The 17,896-nt window shown below is 36.2% G+C and overlaps 1 protein-coding gene across 1 annotated transcript; it reads left to right on the forward strand.

Annotated features, from left to right (window-relative positions):
- The first annotated feature begins 2,431 nt into the window (after window positions 1-2,431).
- On the forward strand, window positions 2,432-17,053 carry LOC133330578 (proteoglycan Cow-like). Its single transcript, XM_061539016.1, has 5 exons — window positions 2,432-2,490; window positions 2,649-2,814; window positions 7,523-7,622; window positions 7,737-8,123; window positions 16,908-17,053. Exons 1-5 carry the CDS (start codon window positions 2,432-2,434, stop codon window positions 17,051-17,053), a joined length of 858 nt encoding a protein of 285 aa, XP_061395000.1.
- The last annotated feature ends 843 nt before the right edge of the window (window positions 17,054-17,896 follow it).

Here is a 17,896-nt window from a genome sequence, read left to right on the forward strand (position 1 = left end):
TCAATCCGCCCATAAAGAGACAATCCTCAGCTTGTCTGTTAACATATCCCACCTTCATCATTATTTATTATGTATCAACTCTGGATTTTATTTTTACTATTATTTTTTGGGATTCTGATAGTCTATAGAGACCATCCACCCTCCCTCGTCAGATCGTCTGAAATGTATCATTCGCCTTCAGCTCGCATAAAAGCCCTTCCGACATTCTGCTTCTCAGTTCCTCGATAAAAAAACAGCCTAGACTTCAGTTCAGTTCAGCTTCTGAAAGCTTGAAAATCTATAAAGACTTCCTGTCATTCAGTTCGAAAAGTCTCATATTGTCTACAAGGGCTCTTTGCCCCTCAGCTAGTCTATGAGAGGTCCCTGATCTTCAACCCGCCTATAAAGATCCTCGGCTCTCCAGTTCCCCCATAAAATCCTCACGGACAAGCGTACGACTAGGAAGCCCCCATAGACGAGCTGAAGGACACCAAGTCCATATAGACGAACTAAAAATCTAGAAGTGCTTATAAACAAACTGGGAACGGCGAAGTATTTATAAATGAGTCCTTATTGACGAGCGGATGGTCAGGGAGTCCTTATCTTATAAAGGGTTGGAAGGGTTGGAAGCCCAGAAAATTCTGATAGACGAGCTGAGGGACACAGTATTTATAGAGTTCTTATCAGCGGGCTGATGGTCCCAGATTTGTTATACACGAAAAGGATAGCCGGCGGTCCTTATAAACGAACGGGGTACCAAGGGGACTTTATAGACGAATTGAAGTCCTGATAGACGAGCTGAAGGACACAAAGTCCGCAAAGACGAGCTATAAACAAATGAGTATTTGTGAAGTCCTAATAGCCGAGCTGCTGGTCCGGGATTTCTTATGAACGAACTGGAATGTCAGTGAATCTTTATAGACGTACTGAAGGTCTTAGAGCCTCTATAGACCAGACGAAGATTCGTCTCTGGATGAAGGTAGGTGAGCAGTAGGTCCGGGAATCTCGTCTCTTTGCTCTTCAGCTCGTCTATAAAAGCTCCCCGACCTTCAACTCGTCTATAAAGACTCTATACCTTATCTATTAAGATTACCTGACCTTAAACTCACCTATAATGATTATCTACACTACAGTTCTCTCATAAAGATTTTCTGAGATTCGACTCGCCTATAAACCATAATTGTTCTTCAGTATACACGGCTTGTCCCTCGGCTTGGATTTTGAGAACCTCTAATTGTATGGGTGCCATTACTGACATTCCTCCATGCATCTCGTCTCTACCAGGTAGTCTTTGGCCTTCACTCACCTATAAAGACTCAATCCAGTTCGCCCATAAAGACTCACTTTCCCTCAACTCGTCAATTAAGACTTACTGGTCTTAATCCGGTCTATTAAGATTTATTGGTCTTCAGTTCGTTTATTGGACTTACTTCAAATCTTAATTTCGTGTATTACGACTTACTAGCCTTCAGCATGTCCTCTTTGTCTTCAGCATGTCTATTGAGACCCTCTGTCCTCAAACTTTTCAGTACTTCTGTCCGTTCGTAATGACTACTTTACCTTTAGGTCGTAAGTACAGACTTTATTTCCATCAGCTCGTCGATAAGAACTATCTGCACTTCAGGACATCTATGAACCTCGAGGTCCTTTTGTTCGTCTACAACATTACCCCACCTTTCATCTCGCTAAGAAGGGCCCCTACTTTTATATTTCTCCATAAAGACTCCCCGAACTTAAGGTCATCTATGAAGCTTATCTGACACTTAGCTCGTCTATAAAGGCTTTCTGACCAAAAATAAAGAAACACATGTTAAATTTAAATATTTTTTTTAATTAATAGACATTACTTGACTGATGCATACTTACCTCTTTTATAGTTTAAATGCATTTTTATAAAATTTCTTCTAGATTACTTATACAAATCTCTGAAATATTATTATTCTACACTTTTCTAATTTTTCTTGGAACAATACTTTTATTTCATTACATGTCTGTCATCTAAATACCCGCCCAACGCCCTATATGTTCGTCTGTATATATCCGTTTCCTGCATTTTGTGGGTGTGTGTGAATCTCACATCACGTATCCGACACCATGATTTGTCATCATCATCATCATTGGTCTCCATTCATATGGCTGCTGTTATTATTTGTCGGTCTCGGCTCCTCGGTCATTATCTGTGCGTGTGTGTGTGCGTCGGGATGTAAACGTGATTGTCGAAAAATGTTATTTCCTTGGATTTATCTTCCTCTAAACCATTCATTCGTGTTATGGACCGTTCGTTGATTCAATCATTCTTCCGTCCGTCCGTCCGTCCTGACACCATCCATGATGCCTGGATGTACTGACAACAACAACAATCATTACACATTATACATTGGATTTTTGCATGCACACACATCTATCCATATATTTGGTGTGTAATTCATATAATGTTATTTGCTTTTCAAACATGCCATTCGGATGGATGAATGATGGCGATGATCACAACAACGACGATGATGATGTGCGGTGTGTGTGTGTTTTTGAATTGGGGTATATGGCAATACATTTGTACATCCCATTTTGCCTTGTACAAAAACAATCATAAACAATCCCAATAATATCCCCCACAAATAACTATCCTGCTACCGGTTTGCCCTCTGCACAAATGACTAACTGACTGTCTGTTTGAATGAATTTGCACACACTAACGCACTACCCCACTGCCAACAGGATAAGGATGATAACAATCGTCATTACAATCACATCAATTCGCAATTCACTTTCACGCCCGAGGAGATCAAATACGACAACAAACATTACAAATATCTCAAGTACACTGCTTACAAAAAGGTAAGTACCATTTTTGCGATACATTATTTAATTTAACGGGATATAGGGTGCTGGTGTAAACAATATATGTATAGTGTATGATTACGTTTTTTTTTCTTCAGAAACGTAATAAAATCCACTCGCAAAATGTTATATGATTTTCAAAGAAATTGAAAATTGCAATTTAAAAGTTATTCGGAAACCAGTGAACGGAGCAGTATAGTCGGACGGGGCCGACCATACGATACCCTACACAACTACCACGGAACTCTCTTTCGTGATATTAGAGGTCAACAGCACCTCTTCCTTACACTGACATATTTTCCGAATATCACTCATATTCAGTACAGTGCTTCTAGTTAATTGTCCAGATTCCCTTCACCGTGGGTTGTGTTGTGATTTTTGGCTTATTATTGGCATCGACTCGAAAAAACACAAAAAAATTAAGTTTTCGGTCCACTTCATCCCATAAGTATAATCTGAGGTTCCATAACTAGAACCTCATGGAAAATTTCAAAGCGATCAGCGCTATATTTCCGCCCTCTAATGTGGTAATGGGTTACTAAATAATATCTGAATACGTAAGCACCTACAAATATTTACGTGTAAGTCCCACATCCGAGTACGACTATATAATTGGTATCAATTTAAAGGTCAACCACTCCTCTTGGATATAGTATCAACTTCTCGGGCCTATGTCCTTCATTTTTGTCATTTTCACACAAAAGTAAGGGTCCATTTGACCCGCTAAATATTGACCGATCTTTGTCAAAACAGGCATGCTTATTCTTTAGCCCGATTACCTTCTCCATGTAAAATCGCGATGTTCGGACCATAATTGCGGTCTCTTGAGCGACCAGAAAAACTGACAAAAATTAAGTATTTGGTCCATATTAACCGATCTTTACCAAAAACAATAGGTGTCTTCATTGGCCAATAACCAACCTACATGCAAAATTTCGTGAAGATTGGTCCATAACTGTGGCCTGTATCGTGTTTACAAATTATAATGGACAGACGGACGGATGGACACAGCTAGACGAATCAGCTAGACGATACATGACGATCGGTATACTTAAAGATGGGTCTAGGACCAATATTTCGCGGCGTTACAAACTTTTGGGGCTGCACAAAGCTATAATACCCTGACAACATAGTTGTGAAGGGTATAACAACTCAAAATACTTTTATTGGGATTAAAGGATAGTCAGGATCTGCATTGTAATATATGTAACTATAATAAAAAAAACAGAGTGTAACTATAATGTAACTATGAAGACCGGGGAGTTCTTATCGACAAGTTGAAAGCTTTAGAGTCATTGTTCGAGTCCTTACGGACAAACGTATAGACGAGCTGAAGGACACCGAGTACGTATAGCTGTATATCCACGAGTCCCTATAGACGAACTGGAAACCAATATTATTTATGGGTTTGTCCATATCGACGAGCTGATGGTTCGGGAGTTCTTATAGACGGACAGGATACAATGGGGCCAGGAAGTCTTCATAGCTGAAGAAAAAGAGAATCTTTACAAAGAAGCCCAAGAAGGGAGCTGAAGGTCGAGAAATCTTCATATACAAGTTGAAGATTCCTCTAGACGAACTGAAGATAGTTGAACTAAAGTTTGGGCAGCCATTATAGACCAGCTAAAGGTTGTGCAGTATTTATAGGGAGTCTTTAATGAGGAGCTAAAATTCGGGGAGTCTTTACTTTTGAACTTAAGGCCAGTATTTATGGAGTTTTTATCGACGAACTGATAGTCCGGAGCCCGTATAAACAACCTCTATTCCAGGGAGTCTATATTGGCGACGTTAAAACCAGGCAGTCTTTACAGGCGAAATGAATCCCAACAGACATTTATAGATGACCTGAAGGCAAGGGAAAGCTGAAGGGCAACTGAAGGGTGAAGGGAGTTCCTGAAGTCCTAATAGACGAGCTAAAGGACATGGACTCCGTATAGACGAGCTAGAAACAAGGGAGTATTTATGAAGTCCTTATCTACGAGCTGATAGTCCGGGATCCCTTATAGACGAAGTAAATGTCATTAGCTGAATGTCAGTGAATCTCTATAGACGTAGTGAAAAGAAGATATCCTCTATAGACTATATGAAGGTCAGAGAGTTCTTATCGACAAGTTGAAAGCTTTAGATTAATTATAAACGGATTGATAGCCAGGGAGTCCTCTCGGACAAGCTAAGACCAGAAAGTGCTGATAGATGAGCTAGAAACAAGGCAGTATTTATGAAGTCCTTATTGATTTCTTATACGCTCTCCGGGGTTTCTTATACACTGTCTGTGGATCTTCATAGACATACGGAAGGTCAGAGAGCCTCTATAGACCATACCAAGATGAGGAAGTTTTTATAGACAAAGTCTCATCTCTAGATGAAGGTAGACGAGCTGAATGTCGGGGAATCTTCATATATGAGTTGAATACTTCTCTAGGCGAGTTGAGGATTAGAAAGTCTTTATGAACGAACTGAAGGTTGGACAGTCATTATAGACCAACTGAAGGTTAGGCAATATTAATAGAACAGCAACCTTTAGAGAAGTGCTCAAGGTCGGGAATCCTTAAAAGACGAGCTAAATTTCGGGGAGTCTTTATATACGAACTTAAGGCCCGTGAGTATTTATGGAGTCCTTATTGACGAACTTATGGTCCGGAGTCCCTAAACACAAACTCGATTCTGTATTGGCAACGTGAAGTCAAGGGGCGGCCGTTGGGCTTTAGACAAACTGAAGCCCAACGGCCCTTTATGGATCCGACGGCGAAATCAGGCTGTCTTTGTAGATAATCTGAAGGTCAGGGTGCATTTATAGATGAGGTGGATGTTAGTGAGTATTTATAAACGACCTGAAGGACAGGATACATTCATAGACCAATCGGAGGTCTGGGAGTTTTGTTTGACAGTGTTTTTATATGTTCAGGTTTTCGGGGATTCTTTGTATACGGGTTGGAGTTCTGGGGCCTCTATAGACGAGCCGGAACTCCGGAATTTTTTTAAACCAGATAAAAGCCAGAGCGTCTTTATAATCGAGCTGCAGGAAATCTTTTTAAACCAGCTGAAGGTCAGGTCGGTCTTTATTGATGAGCTGAAGGTAATAGAGTCTTTATAGAAAATGTTTTTGAACCAAATGTCAGGAAGTTACTGTAGAGCTGGTGGTCAGGGAGTATTTATAGGCGATCTAAGTGGTGAGGAGTCTCAATAGACAAACCGAAGCTCTGGAAATTATTTTAAAGTAGCTAAAAGTCTGGTCGGGTAGTCTTAATAGTTGAGCTGAAGGTCGGAACGTTTTTATAGACGAGGTGGAACTGCTGAAACAATTTTAAGTGAGCTAAAGGTCAGAGAGTTTTTATAGGCGAGCTGAATGGCAGGGAGTCCCGAGCCGAAGATTGGAAAATGATTTTAAGTCAACTGAAGGTCAGATCTTTGGGCTATCGTGATAAACCAGCTGAAGATTGTGTAGTCTTAATAGACTTAAAGGAGGCTTTGTAGGTGAGCTGAAGGTAGAAGAGTTTATATAGAAGAGCTTGAGCTCGAAAATGTGTTTGAACAAACTAAAGGTCAGGCAGTTTGAAGCTCGGAAAATTATTTTAATCCAGCTGAAGGTCTGGTCGGTATTTATAGTTGAGCTGAAGGTAGGGAAACCTCTAAAAACGAGTTGAAGCTCGGGAAATGTTTTAAAGACAGCTAGAGGTCAGACAATATTTATAGGCGAGCTAGTGGGCTGTGAGTTCTTATAGGCGAGCTGTATAGCGAGGAATCTCTATAGACGAGCCAAAGCTCGCTAATTTATTTTAAAAAAGCTGAAGATCGGGTAAATGAGCTGACGATCGGATGGACAATATACCAAGCTGGAGCTCGGGAAACAGTTTTAGCCAATGGGTAGGGAGTATTTATAGGCGAGTTGAATGGTGGGGAGCCTCTGTAGACAAGCCGAAGCTCGGGAATTTTTTTTTTAAATCAGCTGAAGGTCAGGTCGGGTATATATGTACATAGATGAGCTGAATATCAAAGGGTCTTTATCAACTGATCTAAAACTGAGAATAGGGTTTTTCCTATTCTTCCGATGTTCTTTATTTTGATGAAGGTCAGGTATATATGTACATAGATGAGCTTAATATCGAATGGCCTTTATCGACTGATCTGAAGCTGAGAATAGGGTTTTTCCTATTCTTCCGATGTTCTTTATTTTGATGATTTCCTAGAAGGTTTTTGACCGAATCGATTAAAATTAATGAATTATCTTTATCAATATAGGTTCATATTCATTTCTAGCCTTCTTATAAATATCGAAACACTCCGGTATTTTCGGTATTTTTGGGGTGATATTGGTCAAAATAAATATTTTGAGTTCAAATCATTTTAGCAAAAATAATCAGTATTGGTCATGGACCAACTAGTGTGAACATTTGAAGATTTTAGACAAGTAATAGGAATTGGTTCACTTCTGTGGTACATCACGATTTTCATTACATCGGAAGTTTTAGTAAAATGTTCCAAAAAAATATATTCTTATAAATGCCAGTATATATATTTTAGAGGGTAAAAAACGTTCTGCCAGGCCGAATACAACATTGTTACATGATTTTTTAAAAATTTTCAAAGAGTTTTTTAATAAAAATTCTAAAAAATGTTCCTAAATTTGTTTTCTTTATCGAATTCGTGATATTATTTTAAAAAATTGGAATAAAATTATCTAATAACCTCAATTTATCGATTTCAGGATAACCAGCAATATCAAGAGGATAAACATAAAATCCGTGGCTACAATGAGGTGATTGAAAAGCCCCAGAAATATCAAAAGAACAACAATATCAACAATGGTAAGTTTGCCAAACATTTTCCTCACGCAACTCACTCCCAATCTCAACCTGCTCCTAACAAACCAACAACACCGTTTTAAGGATATTCCACTTCCTCCTCTTCTCGTTCTGCAGGTTATCCCTCCAAATCACCCGAATGCAAACCTCAACAACTGACCGCCATTGGTAATCGCCTACTCGATTGGTTCTCTGTGATTATGGCCGATAGCAAGAAACGTCGCCAACATAGTCAAAAATCTAAAGCTCATTTCCCACCCGCCTGCAAGACCGAAGCCAAATGGATGTTTGGACATTTGGATTTGAACAACGATGGCTATTTGTCGCTGCAGGAAATGTACGATCTGGAACATGATCAAAATGAACGATGCATTAAACCTTTTATTGACACCTGCGATTTGGATCAGGACAATTCGATAAATACCCGCGAATGGTGTCGTTGCTTTGAGAAAACAGATCGTCCTTGTGCCGCTGTACGACGAAGAATCGCTGGCGATTTTGCAGGTGAGATAGGTACAGGTGGACATCTTAATTTCCGTTCTTCTTTGTTTTCTTTTATTTAAACTTTTTTACTGAAACAAAAAAATAAACAAAAAACAACAAGATACAATGAAAACAAAACAAAGAACAAGCAACAACAAACATAAAGATGGAAGAAATTAAAAAAAAAACTCAGAAAGTGGAAGATTTATTTTTAGTTTTCTTTTACAAACATACTCACATATATGCGATTTCATTGATACTTACAGCCTGTTTTTGTAAAATTCCAAACGAACGAATTCGAGTGACTTACGACCAAACTCCTTGGTTTTGAAAAATATGTCATTTATTTTTGATTTGAATCAGAAAACATCTATAAACATAAATAAAGGTTTGGTCGTAAGTCACTCGAATTCTTTCGTTTGGAATTCTACAAAAACATGCTGTTATTTTAAATTTATTAGGATTCTTCAGGCAAAATCATTCAGCAGGCATTTAGATATTGAATACAGTGCAACAGGGTTATTTTGAATATGCCTATTCAAAATAAAATTTTGAAAAAATACAGTAATTCTTATAACTGTGGAATTCCGAATATGTATAAATGAAATACCTTCTGTAAATTATATAAAGCTGTTGGTCTCTCAACAGTTTAATAACTAATTTTAAAAATTATCCCTTGTCATTGTGTGTTATTGAAGTTCCACTGTATAATATATTTTCAACAATATTTATAGAAGAAGTAGATATATAGAATGTTGTTGCATACAATTGTGATGATATTTTATTAGTGATGTTCTAATATAGGATAACGTTTTCTTGTTGTTCATTATATATTTCATAGTATTGCCCCTCAACCCCCCTTAGTTTATATATTTTAAGTCCATTGTTGGTTACTGTATATATATAGGATCCAATATGTACTACCATAATGTGAAGTTTTGCGGTAGACAGATTTCTTGTTGTCCCTTGTATCTTATAGTATTTATTCATAGTCCTACTATAGAAAATCCTTATTTCAGATAATATAAATAAGAAATATTATAGTCCACCCTATAATATTTTATAACTCAAGAAAAATCAAACTGTCAAATTACGTCAAATGTGCATGGAAAATATTTTTAACACAAGAGCGTATCAGCATCGGATAATTTGCAATGAAAAACCTTCGATTTTATTATAAAAATCGCAACATATCTACAAGATAAAACCAGTAAGGAAAGTAGTAAAGTCGGACGGGGCCGACTATATGATACCCTTCACCACTATGGGTATATTAAACGAATGCATCCTAACAGAAGGGCCATTAACATGAAATTGGATGAACTAAAATATGTGACGTTTATCTAAATGTGAACCGACTTAGATCAATCGATAAACATGCCAATCGATTGTTACAATGGGACAACATTATGTAAATCGATTCAAAGCAAACATCAAAATGCTCAAAGTTGTACGTTGTGCAAAATTTCATGTCAATATTACAAACATGAGGAGTTCGGTGCACCATCGATGGTGCAAATCGAAAGACATATATGGAGATTGGCGTACCATTTACCTAAAATCGGTCGAAACTATATATGGGAGCTATATCTAAATCTGAACCAATTTTCAAGAAATCTTACTCATATCATTCTAGACTCATTCCAGTACGCTATACCAAATTTCGTGCTAATCGGAAGATATGTAGGGACTTTGGCACACCATTTACCTTAAATCGGGCGAAACTATATATGGGAGCTATATCTGAATCTAAACCGATTTTCACGAAACTTAGCACACGTTATTCTAGACTTAATTCAGTACGCTATGCCAAAATTCGTGCAGAGCGAATGATTTTCAGGGACTTTGGTACCCCATTTACCTTAAATCGGACGAAAATATATATGGGAGCTATATATAAATCTGAACCGATTTTCAAGAAATTTTACACACATCATTGTAGACTCAATCCAGTACGCAATTCCAAATTGCGTGCAAATCGAAGGACATATAGGGACTTTAGTATACCATTTACCTGAAATCGGACGAAAATATATATGGGAGCTATATCTAAATCTGAATCGATTTTCACGAAACTTAGCACACATCATTCTAGACCTAATTCAGTAGGCTATACCAAATTTCTGGCGAATCGAAAAATATATAGGGACTTTGGTACCCCATTTACCTTAAATCGGACGAAAATATATATGGGAGCTATATATAAATCTGAACCGATTTTCACGAAATTTAGCACACATCATTCTAGACGTTATTCAAATTTCGTGCAAATCGAAAGCTATATAGGGACTTTGGTACACCATTTACCTTAAATCGGGTGAAACTATATATGGGAGCTATATCTAAATCTGAACCGATTTTCACGAAACTTAGCACGCGTCATTCTAGACTTAATACAATACGCTATGCCAAAATTCGTGTAAATCAAATGATTTTCAGGGACTTTGGGGCACCATTAACTAAAATCGGGCGAAACTATATATGGGAACTATATCTAAATCTTAACCGATTTTCACGAAACTTGGCACACATCATTCTAGACCTAATTCAGTAGGCTGTACGAAATTTCGTGCAAATCGAAAGATATTTAGGGACTTTGGTACCTCATTTACCTTAAATCGGACGAAAATATATATGGGAGCTATATCTAAATCTGGACCGATTTTTCCCAATTTCAATAGGGTTCGTCCTTGGGCCAAACAAATGAGCTGTGCCAAATTTCATCCAATTCGGATCATAAATGCGACCTGTACTTTGTTTACAATTTAACATGGACAGACGGACAGACGGACGGACACCATGGGTCTATCTCGATTATTTTTGCCTGTTACAAACATATGCACAAAGCCATAATACCCTGTACCACAGTGTGGTGAAGGGTATAATAAACCAGTAAAAAAGCGTTAAGTTCGGCCAGGCCGAACTTTGGATACCCTCCACCATTGATATACTGATAGGTACTTGAAATAAAAACATAGGGAACTTACTTAAAAGTGGACCTATACCTACATTTCTAAAAAGGGATTATGGAAACCATAATACAAATTTCAGAAATTTTTAATGGATTATACCTTCAGCCTTATGGCTAATGAGGGTGTTTACCATTTAACAAGGTGAAAATGTGCCCCATCGAAATATTGGTTCTAGACCCCTTGGACCAAATCTGTTTCGGAAAATTTAGATTTCATTCAAACATTGCCCATCTTATTATTTCTTCCAAACTTAGTTCAAATTCAAAGATGGGGAATATCGGTCCACTCCTTCTGGAACCTCCACACAGGGACTAGGTCTAAATGCGGCTATAGTTCATTATCGAACCTTACGTTATAATTTTTTATCTCGCTATCCTCCGCAGGAAAAATGAATTTTATATGAGGACTACCCCAAAAAGGGGGGCAAATATTATTAATTTTTGGTAGGGAGATTTGTTACCATATACGACTACAAAATACCAAATTGCAGAAAATTCGGTTAAAACGCGCTCGAGAATCCCAAAATACCGAAAATTGGGAGTACCCTTATATGGGGGCTATCCGAAAAATTGACCTATATTCATAATTTTTGTGGGGAGATTTGGTACCTATTAAGAACTCAAAATACTAAATTACAACTAATTCGGCGGAAAATATGATCAAAACCGATATTTATAATTTTTTTGTGGAGAGATTTGCTACCCAATAAGAACTCAAAGTACCAAATTTCAGCGAATTCGGTTGAAAAACACGCTCAAGAACCTCAAAATACCGAAAATTTGAGGGTACCCTTATATGGGAGCTATGCCTAAACGTGGACCGATATAGTCCATCTTCGAACTTGATCGTTTAGCCGCTAGAGTGATTCTAAATGATGCACCATCGGTTCAGATTTAAATATAGCTCTCATATAGTTTTCTTCCGATTTTATGTGAATGATGCACCAAACTCCCAATATTTGTCCGATTGGGATAAAATTTTGCACAGAGTACTGAAGTATGTCCAGACTGATGTCTGCGAAGTTTTGTTAAAATCGGTTCAGATGTAGATATAGCTCCCACATATAGTTTCGTCCGATTTTATGTGAATGGTGCACCAAACTCGCAATATTTGTCCTATTGGGACCAACGTTTGCATAGCGTATTGAAATTACTGCAATTTGACATTTGCGAAATTTTGTTGAAATCGGTTCAAATTTAGATATTGCTGCCATATATTTGTCCATACTGCCAATATTTGTGCGATTGAGACAAAATGTTGAACAGCTTACTGAATTATATTCAGATTGATGTATAATCCAATACATACTTTCATCCGATTTTATGTAATTGGCGCACTGATTAGTCTATGTTTTTTCTATATTCACGAAATTTAGCAACGTGTATGGAATTTAGTCTAGAATGCTTTTTGTTAATTTTGAAATCGGTGCAGATTTTAATATAGCATACATATATACTTTAATCCCATTTTATTTAAATGGTGCACCATAGATCCTGTTCCATTAGCTCCCTCATATATATTTTTGTTCGATTTTAAGCAATTGGTGCACATCGGGTAGTCTTTGTCTGTTCGCTTTACATGAAATATTGCATAGCTTATTGGATTGAAGTCGTTTCAGGTTCAGATATAGCTTCCAGATATAGCTAGGTCGGTTTATATATAGCTCTCCTATTCAATCATTCGTAAGCTTTACATTGCTATGTGTATGGGTTGTTATAATTTAGTTCAAATATCTATGCACTACACACAGTTAATTTCGTTCGATTCCATTTCAATGGTCCTCCAAATATGTTATGTCTATGGATATTGTACGAACATCCCGAACACGAGTATTGGCTTCAGTGAGTAGGAGAACTATTTGCAAGCATTTCAATAGAAAAGCGAATTGAAAACTATAATTAAAGAATATAATTATACCCTACACAACTATGTTGTCAGGGTATTATAGCTTTGTGCAGCCCCAAAAGTTTGTAACACCGCGAAATATTGGTCCTAGACCTACCTTTAAGTATACCGATCGTCATATCCCGACTAGCTGAGTCGATCTAGACATGTTGTCCGTCCGTCCGTCTGTCCATTATAATTTGTAAACACGATACAGGCCACAGTTATGGACCAATCTTCACGAAATTTTGCATGTAGAATGGGTTCTGGCCAATGGAAAGATCAGTTAATATTAAGGGGGCGAAATGGACCAAAAACTTTATTTTTGTCTGATTTTCTGGTCGCTCCAGAGGCCGCAGTTATGGCCCAAACACCGCGAATTTTTGCATTGAGAAAGGGATCGGGCCAGAGAATAACCATGCCCGTTTTGATAAAGATCGGTCAATATTTAGCGGGTCAAATTCACCCTGACTTTTGTGTGAAAAATGATAAAATTTGTATTCTATAGCGTATATATTTACTCCTGAAGGACATAGAGCCGAGAAGTTGATAATATATCCAAGAGGTGTGGTTGGCCTTTAAATTGATACCAATTATATTGTCGTATGTACCTGGATGTGGGAGTTACACGTAAATATTTACAGGTGCTTACGTATTAATATATTATTTAGTAACCCATTACCACACTATAGGGCGGAAATATAGCGCTGATCGCTTTGAATATTTCCATGAGGTTCCAGTTATGGGCAAGTACAACGCCTATAATATTCGGTGATGATCAGATAATAATTTTGGGATGAAGTGGACCGAAAACTTATTTTTTTGTGTTTTTTCGAATTGATCTATAGGCCATAATTGAAAGCCGAACATCACAACACAACACCTGGTGAAAGCAATCGGGGCAAGTAAGTAGAAGAGATGTACTGAATATTATTAATATTTGTTGGCCTCTAGTCGATCAAGAGGGTGCAAATATCGCGAAATATTGCCCAATCTCAGAATGTAGTATCACGGAAAGTTCGATTTTCGTGGAAGTTGTGTAGGGTATCATATGGTCGGCCCCGTCCGACTATACTGCTCCGCTCACTGGTTCCAAAATATATTATTCTAAAAGACTACCAGGCCAGGAACAGAGTAGTTTATAAATTCGCAAGCCCCACTTAAAATCGATATTCGCTTAGCCTTTTATTAACAAGGGTATGTTGGAAATATCGGTTTTATATCTCAAATTCCTATGGACCACAATATTTTCAGACAATTTTGAGTCGATTTAGAGATCTCAATACAATTCTCGAAGGGGAAACTGATTTGTCATATATATAAAAATAAACTTTAATACTGAAACATGTGGTGTTGTTTAAAATTTGAACTTAGTTTTAATTAAAAACAAATTAAAAAAACAATAAGGAAAGTAGTGAAGTCGGACGGAGCCGAACCCTTCACCACTTTCGGTATATCCAACAGATGAAACCTAAAAGACGTCGAATTTTTAAAGGACCAGGGACAAAGTTATGACAATCAATTATAATCATATATATATATATATATATATATGAAAATCTAATCCAATTTGAACTAAACTTGTCACAATTATGTTATAGTAACTTCAGTACGTATAGCAAAATTTTGTGCCAATTGGACCCACCATGGTAAAGCATTTAATACCAACTTCAAGGTTATTCTAACTCCAGTACGTGTGACGACACCATTTACATTAAATCGGACGAAAATATATATGGGTGCTATATCTAAATCTGGACCGATTTTCACGAAACTTAACACACATCATTCTAGACATACTTCAGCACGCTGTGCCAAATTTCGTGCAAATCGAAAGATATATAGGGACTTTGGTACACCATATACATTAAATCGGACGAAAATATATATGGGAGCTATATCTAAATCTGGACCGATTTTCAGGAAACTTAACACACATCATTCTAGAGCTAATTCACTATGCCAAATTTCGTGCAAATCGAAGGATACATACGGACTTTGGTATAGCATTTACATTAAATCAGACGAAACTATATATGGGAGCTATATCTAAATCTGAACCGATTTTCAAGAAACTTAACACACATCATTCTAGGCTCAATTCATTATGCTATGCCAAATTTTGTGCAAATCGAAAGATATATTGGGACTTTGGTGCACCATTTACATTAAATCGGACGAATATATACATAGGAGCTATATCTAAATCTGAACCGATTTTCAGGAAACTTAAAACACATCATTCTAGATCTAATTCATTACGCTGTGCCAAATTTCGAGCAAATCGGGACTTTGGTGGACCATTCACATTAAATCGGACGAAAATACATATGGGAGCTATATCTAAATCTGAACCGATTTTTACGAAATTTAAAACACATCATTCCAGACTCAGTTGAGTACGCATTGCTAAATTTCATGCAAATCGAAAGAAATATCGAGGCTTTGGTACACCATTTACATAAAATCGGACGAAAATATATTTGGGGGATATATTTAAATTTGGACCGATTATCAAGAAACTTAACACACATTATTCTAGAACTAATTCATTACGCCATGCCATAGTTCGTGCAAATCGAAAGATATCTAGGGACTTTGGTACACCATTTACATAAAATCGGACGAAAATATATATAGAAGCTATATCTAAATCTGAACCGATTTTTCCCAATTTCAATAGGGTTTGTCCTTGGGCTAAACAAATTAGCTGTGTCAAATTTCATCCAATTCGGATCATAAATGCAAAAGGAATAAATGCGATCTGTACTTTGTTCATAATTTAACATGGACAGATAGAGAGACAGACGGACATGCATAGATCGTCTTAAAAAAGTGATTCTATGCATATTCTCAATAGGAACCATGTGTCTATCTCGTTTCCTTTTGCCTGTTACAAACATATGCACAAAGACATAATACCCTGTACCACAGAGTGGTGGTACACAGAGTGGTGCTGTGGTTACAATTACGTATAAATTATTACTGATTTTAGTGGTGTTTCTTCATAACTATAAAATTTCAATCTAAATATTACTAGTTTGTTCCAAAAATATGACATTTATAGAAAAAGTCTTTAATAGAGAACCTTTAATTTTTTAAATTTTGAATTTAGCTTTAAATATATATTAGAACGAAAATACTCAAATATGTTTGAATTTAAAACTCAACATTTAACTAGCTAGCCAATATATACAACACACATACAAATTTTTATAACACTTTAATTAGTATGTGAATTTGTAATGAATTCACATTTTACACCCAATATATCACCTAAAAACACCTTTCCTTTTTTAAAACTAGTCCCAGCCTAATAAAAATATAAGTATATCTTTATTTACTCGATGAAGTAATTTTCCTGCTACTCCTCCCCCTTTTATATATTAATTATAAATTAAACATTGTTGGCATATTTTATTAACAATTTATGATTTTCGAATTTTTGCTACTTTTGACAAATTTCATATTCAAAATATTAAAACAACAACAACACTAATAGCCTATATTTTAATTATTTATTAAAAATACACACAACACAAACATATATTTATATACAGTGTTATTATGTATCAAATTTTTTCGTAATTCTGCTTTTGCTTTGACAAACCTACCAACCAACCAATCTACCTACCTATCTCTATCTAATTCCTCTCTATATCTCTCTCTGTCTGTTCGTTTGACTATCCCCTTGCCCAACAAAAACAAATTAATTTTTTTTATATATATTGAACAATGTAATTCCTTATTGTAAAACCTTTTTTAATTCATTTACGGATTTTGTTAATTGCACATAATGGCTTTCGTTTGTACTCCGAATGATGAATGAATGACTGAAAATTTTTAAATTTTTTTGATTTTTTTCTATTTATTTTTCCTTTTATCGCCTCCATATGTATATACATGGTGTGTGCTTGTGTGTGTATGTACATGTCACAACATCGAACAGGAGCATATGCACCGGATTGTGATGTCCAGGGTTTCTATAAGCCAACCCAATGCCATAACTCTGTTGGTGTTTGCTGGTGTGTGGATAAGCATGGTGTCGAATTTGCCAATACCCGTACACGAGGCAAACCAAATTGTGGTAAGTAGAGAAATGAGAGAAAAAATGGAAAAAATTGTATTTTCGAAATCTAAAATTTAAAACGAATTTTTAAAGAAATTTTTCAAAAAAAAAAATAAAAAGTTGTTCCGTTAGACCCTAATATATATTTAAAATATCCATTACTAACACATAACCTTCCGGACTGTATAATTAATCCTTTTACATTATAGGATTTCCAACACATTCTTGGAAATATCGTAGGCTTACATATGAACATGGATATTGGAATTGAACATTCAAATGAATGTATGTGCATAAATTCGAAATTGAATTTCACATGAAATTGAAACATCAATAACCTTAGATGAGCTATGAATGGAAGTTGAATAAGAATTTTGAAACACAAATTTCTTGGAAAATGATAATCGGAATTTTTAACTAAGAATATGGAGTGATACATTCTATATATCTGCCAGTCGTTCGATTGATTACATTTGGTGAAAAAAATTAAGAAGACATTGATGAGTCTATTAAAAATACGTTAGACATGAATTTTTTTAATTATACTGCAATTTTAAAATGATTCCAAGCATACATACAAATTTCTTTTTTATCCTAAGCCTTATGGCTAATGACAAAAATGTGCTCATCAAAATATCATCAATAATATAATGCGAACGGCGTATCGAATTTGAAGCATACTTTGAACAACATAATATTTTAAAAACTCTGGCATAATGCTTGAAGATGGCGTTTATCGGTCCAGTTCTTCAAGTACCTACCCACCAAAGGGTCAATATTTTAAAAAATGTTACAATTAATATGAAGCGAACAGAAAATAAAATTTCACTTAAACTTTGCACATATTATTATCAAAAGCAACAAGTAAG

This window comes from Musca vetustissima, unplaced genomic scaffold (genome assembly GCF_032173495.1).
Source record: "Musca vetustissima isolate MV318-11 ecotype Yass unplaced genomic scaffold, APGP_CSIRO_Mvet_v1 utg130420, whole genome shotgun sequence".
In the NCBI taxonomy this organism is placed as follows: Eukaryota; Metazoa; Arthropoda; class Insecta; order Diptera; family Muscidae; genus Musca; species Musca vetustissima.